This window comes from Oncorhynchus nerka, linkage group LG9b (genome assembly GCF_034236695.1).
Source record: "Oncorhynchus nerka isolate Pitt River linkage group LG9b, Oner_Uvic_2.0, whole genome shotgun sequence".
Taxonomy (NCBI): Eukaryota; Metazoa; Chordata; class Actinopteri; order Salmoniformes; family Salmonidae; genus Oncorhynchus; species Oncorhynchus nerka.
The window spans coordinates 2,427,681-2,441,548 of record NC_088424.1 but is presented as its reverse complement, the minus strand read 5'-3'; the positions used below and the strand labels follow the sequence as shown (position 1 = coordinate 2,441,548).

Genomic DNA, 13,868 nt, shown 5'->3' with positions numbered 1-13,868 from the left:
CTCAAAATGTTTAGCAATGTTGTGTCTCAGTGTGCATGGCCCTGGTCTTATTGTGTAGTGTGGTGTTCTGTAGCGTTGTGTGTGTGTGTGTGTATACACTTGCCTTGTTTGCGCTGTGTCAGCGCTTGGGATTTTAGGAATCCCTCGGCAAACCCAGTCTTAAAAGAATCTTGCTGCCCATCTGGAATGTTCTTGCTCTTCAGGAGCTTGTCCAAGGTTTCCACCTCCATCCCCTTATCACGCGTCAGGAGGCCCTCCATGAGACAACAGAGTCATAGATGTTTACAATGCATCCAGGCTGCAAAACTGGAAGGTACGATCCTTCCTTGTCTAATGAGGAAATGCTTGTTTTTGTTTTCTGTTGTAAAACATTTTAACACATTTTGGTATGGTGTGACATACTCTTTCCATAGAGTGACAGAGTACAGACAAACCCGGGGTCTCACCTTCATAAAAGATGGGGTAAAGCCATCTGGTTCCATGGGACGCTCAAAGCCTGCCTGCAGTCGCTTGTGTTTCCTTAGAGTTTTAAAGCCTCGGCTTTGGACCCACACTGGAAACAAGGGCACACATATGTTTAACATATAGAAAATCAAACTACACATTTATAAGATGTTTGGTAAATTTGAATGCACTTCAGGCGTTCACTCACATGGGAGAGTGTAAAACAATATAAAAAACATCCTGCCCTCCAACATTTCATTGCATGAACTATTCCTCTAAAATATTCCAATAGCAAGGAGTAGAATAGGCTCCCATGCAGGTTTCTATCTGTTCTCACAAGCTTGCCACTGTTGACATTGAATTGCATTTACAGGAGTCCTAAGCTGTGACATTTGCTCAGTATTTATTAGTGACTTAATTGCAATACAATAGAATAGACTATTGAGCTGACAGACGTTTTGCACTGTTTTGCAATAGCTGTGTTCATCATTCTAGAAAGAAGGGAATATTTTGAATAATGTCGTAGTGTTCCCCCCCCTGAAAGCTATGAACTTTGGCTTTCACCTGGAATTGTTTATTTATGTCTGAGGAAAAAAAAAACTTTTCAAACCATATCTAGTACATAATAAAAGTATAATCAATCAAATACAAATATGACAACCTGGTCTCAGAGCATTTTGTATGGTATGTATTCATTTGTGGATGTCCATCACCCATTATGTATTTTTAATTTTACCTTTATTTAACTAGGCAAGTCAGTTAAGAACAAATTCTTATTTTCAATAACGGCCTAGGAACAGTGGGTTAACTGCCTTGTTCAGGGGCAGAACAACCTATTTTTACCTTGTCAGCTCGGGGATTTGATTTTGCAACCTTTCGTTTACAAGTCCAACGCTCTGACAACTAGGCTACCTGCCCCCCCAATAAAGAATTCATAAGATATGATATAGTATGAGATGTTACGAATTACAATTCGTATTACACAGTGTGTTACGAATTTGCAAAACGTACAATGTTACAAATTTGAAAAATATACAATATGTTATGAATTTGCAAAACATATGATATCTTATGAATTCTAGCTAGCTGGCTAACGTTAGCTAGACTAGGGGTTAGGGTTAAGGTTAAGCTTAGGAGTTAGGTTAAAAGGGTTGCAGATAGGGGTAGGGTTAGCTAAAAGGGTTAAGGTTAGGGGAAGGGTTAGCTAACATGCTAAGTCGTTTCAAAGTAGCTAAGTAGTTGCAAAGTAGCAAAAAAGTAGTAAGTAGTGGAAAAGTTTCTAATAAGCCAAAATGCTAAAGTTGTCCATCCATTATATGTCCACCCACCAACCCTGATCAACCAAACTACTTTGCATTAAGTAACCATCTGTCTTATCATTATGTTTTTATTTATTTAACTAGGAAAGTCAGTTAAGAACAAATACTTATTTACAATGACAGCCTACCCTGGCCAAACCCTAACCCGGACGATGCTGGGCCAATTGTGCGCTGCCCTATGGGACTCCCAATCACATGCGGATGTGATACAGCCTGGAATCGAACCAGGGTCTGTAGTGATGCCTCTAACACTGAGGTGCAGTGCCTTAGACTGCTGTGCCACTCGGGAGCCCACCAAAGTAACCATAAGATATCGTACTAATTTCAGTGTCCCGGATTTACATTTACTATGTTACATCTAATCTATGAGACCAGGCTGAATATGATGATATCATAGTGAATTCATGACATGTGAATTAACAAGCCTTCCCCAACTAACTGGCAGATATCTATATACAATTATTATTATTATTTTGCTAATAACATTTTTTTATTGAAATAATTTGTAAACAAAAATTGCCCTGCGAGTGATTTTATTTGGCCCCCAAAGTTTTCTGAGAAAAACAAATGGAACTGTTTTATTATTATTTGGATTGTTGGACATAAAACTGTAAAAACACCAGCAAATCAGCTCTAAGTGATTTCAATTTTGGAAATCTGTCCTAAAGTATTCCCACATATAATATAGAGATATACAGTATGTGATGATACACAAAATGTATGAAAGATTTGAAATGATTATGCTTCTTGGAGTCTACAAATTATTCATAATTAAGTTCCCCCCCTGACCATCCTCTCAATAAAAAAAATCGGTACACTAGTTGATATATATGCTGCTTTATATGTCTAGTTTTAGGAACATCTAGCCAAAATATCATGACATAAGTGATAGTCAAAATGTGTGAAATGTGTGAGTCTAAATCAACATTTTGGCCATTTAAACAGCGTGTGTCCACCTTATCGACAAGGGGAGATGCACTCTGAACATTTCACTTTTTTCTTGGTTCTACTGATGTGCTTGTCTGTCTCCGACATAAAAAAAATATATATATACTTTTTGACTTCCACACAAAATTACTTATTTACTTTTCAGTTTGAGTGTGTAGGTCGCATTCTTTAACATACAGCTATGAATAGGAATCGGGAGGTTTGGACCGGAAGAGCAGCTTTTCTAAGGACCGCCCCCTTGACGTGAGGTGGCAAAGAGGAGACAAAATGTGATGTAATGACGCAGATGACCAGTGGATGAAGCCAGAGACATGTTTATCAAACAGAAGCCTAGAATGGCTAGTCTTTTGTGCTCTGACTTACAAAACGTTGGGAAATTAATAAAATAAGTAATTTAAGCATATTATCAGTCAGCAAGTAACTGCATCGGGCACTTTAAGCTGAAATAGATTATAGAATAGAATGAATTTCTGTTACCTGGCCAGTAGTGGAGCTCTGTGAAAATGGATTGAAGAGGTGAGGGGATCTGTCTGCAGAAAACAGGGGAGTCAATGCCAATTTTGCCACCAAAGAACCCTAGAAAGACAGTATAAGGAGAGTTGGGATGTACATATTCAACCCAAATGGTCTTCTTCACTTCAGACAATCCTCTTAGGATTTAGTTACATTTATAACCACATATTCGTGATTCTCTGTTTTAAAATAATGTAAATGTAAATGTAAAATAAACGTGTTCATATAAACGAAACACAATTAATTCCATAAAATACAGCAAATCGGTGCTATGCAAAAACATGCATTTTTGGTATTTTATATTTTATTAGGATCCCCAATTACGGGGGGCCCAAACAGTAAACAAAACACACACACAAAAATATATATACACAAAACACTACATAATACAACACAATGCAAATTTCATTAGAATTTATATATACACACATATACTGAACTGAGTTACAGTTCATATAAGAAAATCAATAAATTGAAATAAATTCATTAGGCCCTAATCTATGGATTTCACATGACTGGGAACACAGATATGCAGCTGTTGGTCACAGATACCTTAAAAAACGTAGGGGTGTGGATCCGAAAACTAGTCCATATCTGGTGTGGCCGCTATTTGCCTCATACAGTCTCCTCAGCATAGAGTTGATCTGGCTATTGATTGTGGCCTGCAGAATGTTGTCCCACTCCTCTTCAATGGCTGTGTGAATTTGTTGGATATTGGTGGCAACTGGAACACACTGTCGTACACATCAATCCAGAGCATCCCAAATATGCTCAATGGATGACATGTCTGGTCAGTATGCAGGCCATGGAAGAACTGGGACATTTTTGCTTGATTACCAACAACAACGAGACGGCCGACAAGGAGGAGGTGAGGGCCCTCGAAGAGTGGTGTCTGGGAAATAACCTCACACTCAACGTCAACAAAACAAAGGAGATGATCTTGGATTTCAGGAAACAGCAAAGGGAGCACCCCCTTATCCACTTCGACGGGAGAGTCTTGGAGAAGGTGGAAAGTTTTAAGTTCCTCGGTGTACACATCACAGACATACTGAAATGGTCCACCCACACAGACAGCACCTTCCTGAGCGGTATGGCAGCTGCGTGTTCCCATGGTGTTTATACCTGCGTACTATTGTTTGTACAGGCGTTTGGAAATTGCTCCCAAGGATGACCCAGACTTGAGGTCTACAACTTTTTTTCTGAAGTCTTGGCTGATTTCTATTGATTTTCCCATGATGTCAAGCAAAGAGGCACTGAGTTTGAAGGTAGGCCTTGAAATATATCCACAAGTACACCTCCAGTTGACTCAAATTATATCAAATAGCCTATCAGAAGCTTCTAAAGCCGTGACATAATTTTCTTGAATTTTCCAAGCTGTTTAAAGGCACAATCAACTTAGTGTATGTAAACTTCTGACCCACTGGAATTGTGATACAGTGAATTATAAGTGAAATAATCTGTCTTTAAACAATTGTTGGAAACATTACTTGTGTCATGCACAAAGTAGATGCCTAACCGACTTGCCAAAACTATACTTTGTTAACAAGAAATTTGTGGAGTGGTTGAAAAACTAGTTTTAATGACTCCAACCTAAGTGTATGTAAACTTCTCACTTCAGCTGTACATATTCTTATTTATTCCTTTACACTTGTGTGTATAAGGTAGTTGTTGTGAAATTGTTAGATTACTTGTTAGATATTACTGCAAGGTCAGAACTAGAGGCACGCGCATTTCACTACACTCGCATTAACATTTGCTAACCATATGTATGTAACCAATAAAGATTGATTTGATTTGAATGGTGGCGGATGAATGGCACGACAATGAGCCTCAGGATCTTGTCACGGTATCGCTGTGCATTCAAATTGCCATAGATAAAATGCAATTGTGTTCGTTGTCCGTAGATTACGCCTGCCCATACAATAACTCCACCGCCACCATGGGGCACTCTGTTCACAACGTTGACATCAGCAAACCACTCACCCGCGTAACGCCGTCTAGCCGTTAATGTTGACACCGGGATTCATTTATGAAGAGCACACTTCCTCCAGCGTGCCAGTGAGCACGCAGATGAGCTTCCCTGAAACAGTTTCTGACAGTTTGCGCGGAAATTCTTCAGTTGTGCAAACCCACAGTTTCATCAGCTGTCCGGATGGCCATTCTCAGACCATTCCGCAAGTGAAAACGCTGGATGTGGAGATCCTGGACTGGCGTGGATACACATGGTCTGCGGTTGTGAGGCTGGGTGGACGTACTGGAGACGGCTTATGGTATAGAAATTAACATTAAATTATCTGGCAACAGCTCTGGTCAGCATGCCAATTGCACACTCCCACAAAACATGCGACATCTGTGGCAAACTGTACATTTTAGAGTGGCCTTTTATTGTCCCCAGCACAAGGTGCACATGTGTAATGATCATGCTGTTTAATCAGCTTCTTGATATGCCAAATGTGTCAGGTGGATTGATTATCTTGGCAAAGGAGAAATGCTCACTAACAGGGATGTAAACAAATGTGACCGACCGGCTCGATTAGGTCTTATGTAGCAACATTTTTTTTGTAACACTGGATAAAAGTATAGACTTTGAACTACAAAATGGTATATCATATACACTACAGTTGAGGAACTTGTAACCTTACTTGAGAAAATGGCCATTGAATGTTTTGGTAAACCTACTGGAGAGCTCTTCTTTGTCTACACCCATTCAGCATCATTCACACCCTCTTAAGCCTTAGCCCCACCCATCTCTAAGGATTCACATGTGAGACCATGTACTAAACAACCAAAGAATTCAAGACTAAAGGCTGGTTTATACTATATCAAATTGACAGTTGTCGCAGTGACATTATATTGTCATCCGACATCAAACTTGTCGTTGTCGTTATGAAAAGGTATAAACACAAAAACTACAGGCTGCATGACATCAGCTTTCTGGTGGTCCAAAATAGCATAACACCAATAAACCCACCCGTTTAAAAATGAAAAGCAACTTGTTTTGGTTCGCTTTTAGCTTATTGGCTAGCTAATGTTAAGTTAGCTAGTTAGCCAGTTCAAATAATGACCATATACTTTAACTGACAATGTCAGGGGCACAACTTTCACTGGGGGGACATGTCCACCCCACATTCTTAAATTGCATTTTTGCTCCCACCAGTTTTATAATTGGAATGTGATACAAAACGAGGCAATGGTGTGCTTTAGGACCATGCAAACACCTCAGAGCGGCTGGGTAGGCTGTTTGGAGTGTTTATCCGACAGGATAAAATATTTCAATAGTTATAATAATTATGTCCCCCCACTTCTAAAACCAAAGTTGCGCCCCTGCCTACACATACTGACCAGCTCATGTTACAGACAGAAAGCGTGCTACATGGCAGACCAATCCGAACTCATCTCTCGGCATGTCCAGCCCAGCCATTACCTCAGCCAATCATGGCTAGTGGGAAGGTTCCTGTCTTATTCCGTGGCTAAACCAACTAGGCTAGTAATTTAACTATTTTATTTGTATTTACAGATGGCATACACGTTTGTTACTAAGGCACATGAAAGTTTACATGTTCCAGAAGGCATTTCTGCCCCCCAAAAAACGCAATAAAATTTAAAAAAGTTTACGTTCAAATGGCTGTCCTGTGAGGTAGTGACGCGTGACATATGCTTAGTTTCCTAAAACCAGTCACAAATTTGTGCACAAAATTTGAGAGAAACAAGCGTTTTGTGCATAATGAATAAATTCTGGGATCTTATTTCAATTTATGAAACAATTTATGAAACATAGGGCCAACACATTTGCGTTTATATTTTTGTTCAGTATAGAAATGTGCCCCTTCACAGTCCCCATCATGCCGTAAGGTGTTCTTTTATCCATTTCTTTAACTGTTTTTTTTGCTAGCTTGAGTTACCTTGGGTGGCAGAGAGTTCCATGTAGTCATGGGCATGGCTCTATTTAATACTGTGTGTTTCCCAGCCTCTGTTCTGGACCTGGGGACTGTGAAGAGACCTCTCTTTTTGCATGTCTTGTGCAGAACTGATTGTCCGAACTGTGTGCCAAATGCTTGAACAGGCAGTTTGCTACATTTAACACATCAGCACCACGCACAATGACCAATAGTGTCAGGATAGTAAGCCAGGAGAGATTGACATGCATATCACTGACATTCAACCTCTGTGTACATCTAAGTGCAATACGTGCTGCTCTGTTCTGGACCAACTGCAATTTTCCTGTCCTTATTTGCCGCACATGACCACACAACTGGGCAGTAGTCCAGATGCAACAAAACTATGGCCTGTAGGACTTGCTTGGTTGATATAGATGTCAAGAAAGCAGAGCAATGCCTTATCATGGACAGACCTATTCCAATTTTAGTACAACCATTGAGTCTATATGTTTTGACCATGACAGCTTGCTTTCTAGGGTTACACCCAGCAGTTTAGTCTCCTCAACTTACTCAATCACCACATTATTCAGTAATAGATCAAGATGAGGTTTAGGGTTGAATGAGTTTTTGTCCCAAAAACGACGTATTTAGTTTTTGACATTATTTAGTGCCAGCCTATTGCTAGTTACCCATTCTAAAATTGACTGGATCTCTATGTTATGGGTGTCAGTTATTTATTTTACTGTCGTAGCTGACGTGTATACAGTTGAGTCGTCAGCATATATAGACACACAGGCTTTATTCAAGGTCAGTGGATGGTCATTAGTAAAAACAGAAAACAATAATGTCTCAAGCCAGCTGCCCTGCGGTACACCACACTAAACTGAATTTGCATGAGAGAGGCCTCCATGAAAGAAAACCCTCTGTGTTCTATTAGATAAAACTCTCAATCCATGATAAGGCAGAGAGTGTAAATCCATAACGTAAATCCGTAACCCCTATGTTTTTTCTGCAATCAGTTATGATCAATGCTATCAAAAGCTGCATTAAAATCTAACAAACCAGCTCCCAAAACCTTCTTATTATCAATTGCTCTCAGCCAATCATCAGTCATTTGAGTCAGTGATGAGCATGTGGAGTGCCCTTCCCTATAAGCATGCTGAAAGTCAGTTAATTTGTTTTCTGTAAAATAACATGGTATTTTGTCAAACTTTTTCCAAAAGTTTTCTAAGCATCGGTAACAGGCTGATCGATCGGCTGTTGGAACCATTAAAAAGGGTGCTTTGCTATTTTGGGCAGCGGAATGACCTTTGCCTCCCTCCAGGCCTGAGGGCACACACTGTCTTCTAGGCTTAAATTGAAGATGTGGCAGCCAGGAGTCGCAATGTATTCTGCTACCAACTTCAGCAATTTACCATCCAGATTGTCGGTACCAGGTAGATTGTAATTATTTATTGGTAGCAACAACTTTTTCACCTCTTCCACACCAATTTTGCCTCATCATCACAAGATGTATTCTATGCTCCAATCACAAGCAGGCAACGACACACACACCCTTTGATATGAGCCCCAACAACATAAAAGGCTATTTAAACTCAGCTAAATCGGGTTATAGTAGATATACTACAGTGCCTTGCAAAATTATTCATCCCCCTTGGCATTTTTCCTATTTTGTTGCATTACAACCTGTAATTTAAATGGATTTTTTATGTGGATTTCATGTAATGGACATACACAAAATAGTCCAAATTGGTGAAGTGAAATGAAAAAAAGAACTTGTTTAATTCTTATGGCTTGAATCCCGCTAATGGGATTGATGTGACAACAGCCAGTGAAAGTGCAGGGCGCCAAATTCAAAACAACAGAAATCTCATAATTACATTCCTCAAACATAAAAGTATTTTACAACATTTTAAAGATAAACTTGTTGTTAATCCCACCACAGTGTCTGATTCAAAAAGGCTTTACGACGAAAGCACAAACGATTATGTTAGGTCTGCACCTAGTCACAGAAAAACACAGCCATTTTTCCAGCCAAAGGGAGGAGTCACAAAAAGCAGAAATAGAGATAAAATTAATCACTAACCTTTGATGATATTCATCAGATGACACTCATAGGACTTCATGTTACACAATACATGTATGTTTTGTTCGATAAAGTTCATATTTATATTTAAAAATCTGAGTTTACATTAGCGCGTTGTTTAGTAGTTCCAAAACCTCCGGTGATTTTGCAGAGAGCCACATCAATTTTCAGAAATTCACATAATAAACATCGATAAAAGATACAACTATTATGCATGGAATTATAGATACACTTCTACTTAATGCAACCGCTGTGTCAGATTTCAAAAAAGCTTTACCGGAAAAGCACACCATGCAATAATCTGAGTACAGCGCTCAGACAACAAATCAAGCCATACAGATATCCGCCATGTTGTGGAGTCAACAGAAGTCAGAAATAACATTATAAATATTCACTTACCTTTGATGACCTTCATCAGAATGCACTCCCAGGAATCACAGTTTCACAATAAATGTTTGATTTGTTCGATAAAGTCCATCATTTCTGTCCAAATACCTCCTTTTTGTTTCGTGCGTTTAGCCCAGTAAACCAAATTCATTACACGCGAGCAGACGAAAAGTCAAAAAGTTCCGTTACAGTCCGTAGAAACATGTCAAAAGAAGTATAGAGTCAATCTTTAGGATGTTTTTACCATAAATCTTCAATAATGTTCCAACCGGCGAAACCCTTTGTCTTCATAAATGCAATGGAACTCAAGCTAAATCTCACGTGAATACGCGTGACCAGCTCATGCCACTCTGCCAGACCACTGATTCATTCAGCTCCCATTCCCCCCCTTCTTCACAGTAGAAGCATCAAACAAGGTTCTAAAGACTGTTGACATCTAGTGGAAGCATTAGGAAGTGCAATTTGACCCCATAGACACTGTATATTCGATAGGCAAAGAGTTGAAAAACTACAAACCTCAGATTTCCCACTTCCTGGTTGTATTTTTTTTCTCAGGTTTTTGCCTGCCATATGAGTTTTGTTATACTCACAGACATCAGAGATGTCACTCTGAAACTTCAGAGTGTTTTCTATCCAAATCTACCAAATCTAATATGCATATATTAGCAACTGGGCCTGAGTAGCAGGCAGTTTACTCTAGGCACCTTATTCATCCAAGCTACTTAATACTACCCCCAGCCATAAGAAGTTAAAAAAAGAAGGGGAAAAAAAAGTGGTGCGTGCATATGTATTCACCCCCTTTGCTATGAAGCCCCTAAATAAGATCTGGTGCAACCAATTACCTTCAGAAGTCACATAATTAGTTAAATAAAGTCCATCTGTGTGCAATCTAAGTGTCACATGATCTGTAACATGATCTCAGTATATATACACACCTGTTCTGAAAGGCCCCAGAGTCTGCAACACCACTAATCAAGCGGCACCATGAAGACCAAGGAGCTCTCCAAACAGGTCAGGGACAACTCTGGTCAGATAAGACTCAAATTGAGCTTTTTGGCCATCAAGGAAAACGCTATGGTCTGGCGCAAATCAAACACCTCTCATCAACCTGAGAATACCATCCCCACAGTGAAGCATGGTGCTGGCAGCATCATGGATGTATTTCCATCGGCAGGGACTGGGAAACTGGTCAGAATTGAAGGAACGATGGATGGCGCTAAATACAGGGAAATTCTTGAGGGAAACCTGTTTCAGTATTCCAGAGATTTGAGACTGGGATGGAGGTTCACCTTCCAGCAGGACAATGACCCTAACCATACTGCTAAAGAAACACTTGAGTGGTTTAAGGGGAAACATTTAAATGTCTTCGAATGACCTAGTCAAAGCCCAGACCTTACTCCAACTGTGAATCTGTGGTATGACTTAAAGATTGCTGTACACCAGCGGAACCCATCCAACTTGAAGGAACTGGAGCAGTTTTGCCTTGAAGAGTGGGCAAAAATCCCAATGGCTCGATGTGCCAAGCTTATAGAGACATACCCCAAGACACTTGCAGCTGTAATTGCTGCAAAAGGTTGCTCTACAAAGTATTGACTTTGGGGGGGTGAATAGTTATGCATGCTCAAGTTCTGTTTTATAATGTCTTATTTCTTGTTTGTTTCACAATAAAAAAATATGTTGCATCTTCAAAGTGGTAGGCATGTTGTGTAAATCAAATGATACAAACGCCCCAAAATAACATTTTAATTCCAGGTTGTAAGGCAACAAAATAGGAAAAATGCCAAGGGTGGTGAATACCTTCGCAAGCCACTGTATTACAGGGTAATTGGGGATGTAATGATTCACCGACACGCATCGGTCCCCAATTCGAATGTTTAAGATAAAGTCCATCGGTCCGCGGACCCCAAACCGATCCAAATGTAGCATGCATCGGACATAAAATCTATTCAAATTGGAGGTTGACTCAAATGTTTTTCTCAAATTACATTCTTTCTACATTACCGTTTGTGGCCCACCTGTTAGCTTGCACGATTCTTGCTATTCTCCTGCGATCTCTCATCAACAAGCTTTTTTTTTCGCCCACTAGACTGCTGCTGACTGGAGTTTTTTTTGTTTGTCGCTCCATTCTCTGGAAACCCTACACACTCTCATGCGTGAAAAGCCCAGGAGGCCGGCCATTTCTGTGATACTGGAACCGGCGAGCATGGCACCGACGATCATACCACGTTCAGTCTCTTGGGTCACTCAATTTGCCCATTCTAACGTTCGCAATCAAACAGTAACTCAATGCCTCTATGCCTGTCTGCCTGCTTTATATAGCAAGCCACAGCCACGTGACTCATTGTCTGTACGAGCTAACCATTATCTTGAATGGAGTGTTGTATCTAATAACTTGGCCTCTGAGTGTACAGTGGGGCAAAAAAGTATTTAGTCAGCCACCAATTGTGCAAGTTCTCCCACTTAAAAAGATGAGAGAGGCCTGTAATTTTCATCATACTTACACTTCAACTCTGACAGACAAAATGAGGGAAAGAAATTCAGAAAATCACATTGTAGGATTTTTAATGAATTTGTTTGCAAATTATGGTGGAAAATAAGTATTTGGTCAATAACAAAGTTTATCTCAATACTTTGTTATATACCCTTTGTTGGCAATGACAGAGGTCAAACGTTTTCTGTAAGTCTTCACAAGGTTTTCACACACTGTTGCTGTTATTTTGGCCCATTCCTCCATGCAGATCTCCTCTAGAGCAGTGATGCTTTGGGGCTGTTGCTGGGCAACACGGACTTTCAACTCCCTCCAAAGATTTTCTATGGGGTTGAGATCTGGAGACTGGCTAGGCCACTCCAGGACCTTGAAATGCTTTTTACGAAGCCACTCCTTTGTTGCCCGGGCAGTGTGTTTGGGATCATTGTCATGCTGAAAGACCCAGCCACGTTTCATCTTCAATGCCCTTGCTGATGGAAGGAGGTTTTCACTCAAAACCTCACGATACATGGCCCCATTCATTCTTTCCTTTACACGGATCAGTCGACCTGGTCCCTTTGCAGAAAAACAGCCCCAAAGCATGATGTTTCCACCCCCATGCTTCACAGTAGGTATGGTGTTCTTTGGATGCAACTCAGAATTCTTTGTCCTCCAAACACGACGAGTTGAGTTTTTACCAAAAAGTTATATATTTTGGTTTCATCTGACCATATGACATTCTCCCAATCTTCTTCTGGATAACATCCAAATGCTCTCTATCAAACTTCAGACCGGCCTGGACATGTACTGGCTTAAGCAGGGGGACACGTCTGGCACTGCAGGATTTGAGTCCCTGACGGCGTAGTGTGTTACTGATGGTAGACTTTGTTACTTTGGTCCCAACTCTCTGCAGGTCATTCACTAGGTCCCCCCGTGTGGTTCTGGGATTTTTGCTCACCGTTCTTGTGATCATTTTGACCCCACGGGGTGAGATCTTGCGTGGAGCCCCAGATCGAGGGAGATTATCAGTGGTCTGTAAGTATGTCTTCCATTTCCTAATAATTACTCCCACAGTTGATTTCTTCAAACCAAGCTGCTTACCTATTGCAGATTCAGTCTTCCCAGCCTGGTGCAGGTCTACAATTTTGTTTCTGGTGTCCTTTGACAGCTCTTTGGTCTTGGCCATAGTGGAGTTTGGAGTGTGACTGTTTGAGGTTGTGGACAGGTGTCTTTTATACTGATAACAAGTTCAAACAGGTGCCATTAATACAGGTAATGAGTGGAGTACAGAGGAGCCTTTTAAAGAAGAAGTTACAGGTCTGTGAGAGCCAGAAATCTTGCTTGTTTGTAGGTGACCAAATACTTATTATCCACCATAATTTGCAAATAAATTCATTAAAAATCCTACAATGTGATTTTCTGGAATTTTTTTTCTCATTTTGTCTGTACCTATGATGAAAATTACAGGCCCATAATCTGATAGTGGTAGTGGGGTGGTAGATGCCTAATCTCCCTTATGGCTCAGCTCAGGTGCCAACATATTACACACACACACACACACACACACACACACACACACACACACACACACACACACACACACAGGTCCAGCTCAGAGGCCCAGCTCATGGGCTCAATCAGCCGCAGATTTTAATTTAGAATTGAAAATGAATGTGTTTATGCAACGAATGTTAGTGCATCCTATCAAACTGAAAATGCATTGATTCGTTCTCTAAAACGTATCATTCCTGTATCGTATTTGAGCCCATGCATCTAGATACCTATTGAATCGTCTTGAAAGGAAAATATGCACATCCCTACGGGTA

At 40.3% G+C, this 13,868-nt stretch overlaps 1 protein-coding gene across 4 annotated transcripts in view; it reads right to left on the bottom strand.

Moving 5' to 3' along the window:
- The window catches only part of LOC115114101 (ATP-dependent zinc metalloprotease YME1L1-like), a 56,364-nt gene that overhangs the window by 24,408 nt on the left and 18,088 nt on the right, over nt 1-13,868 (bottom strand). For all 4 annotated transcript variants that reach the window (XM_029642087.2, XM_065013274.1, XM_029642085.2 and 1 more), the window contains exons 4-6: nt 3,189-3,287; nt 447-553; nt 104-254 (exon numbers count right to left, since the gene is read on the bottom strand). In XM_029642087.2, coding sequence (XP_029497947.1) covers nt 104-254; nt 447-553; nt 3,189-3,287 — 357 coding nt within the window. The remainder of the gene's footprint in view (nt 1-103; nt 255-446; nt 554-3,188; nt 3,288-13,868) is intronic.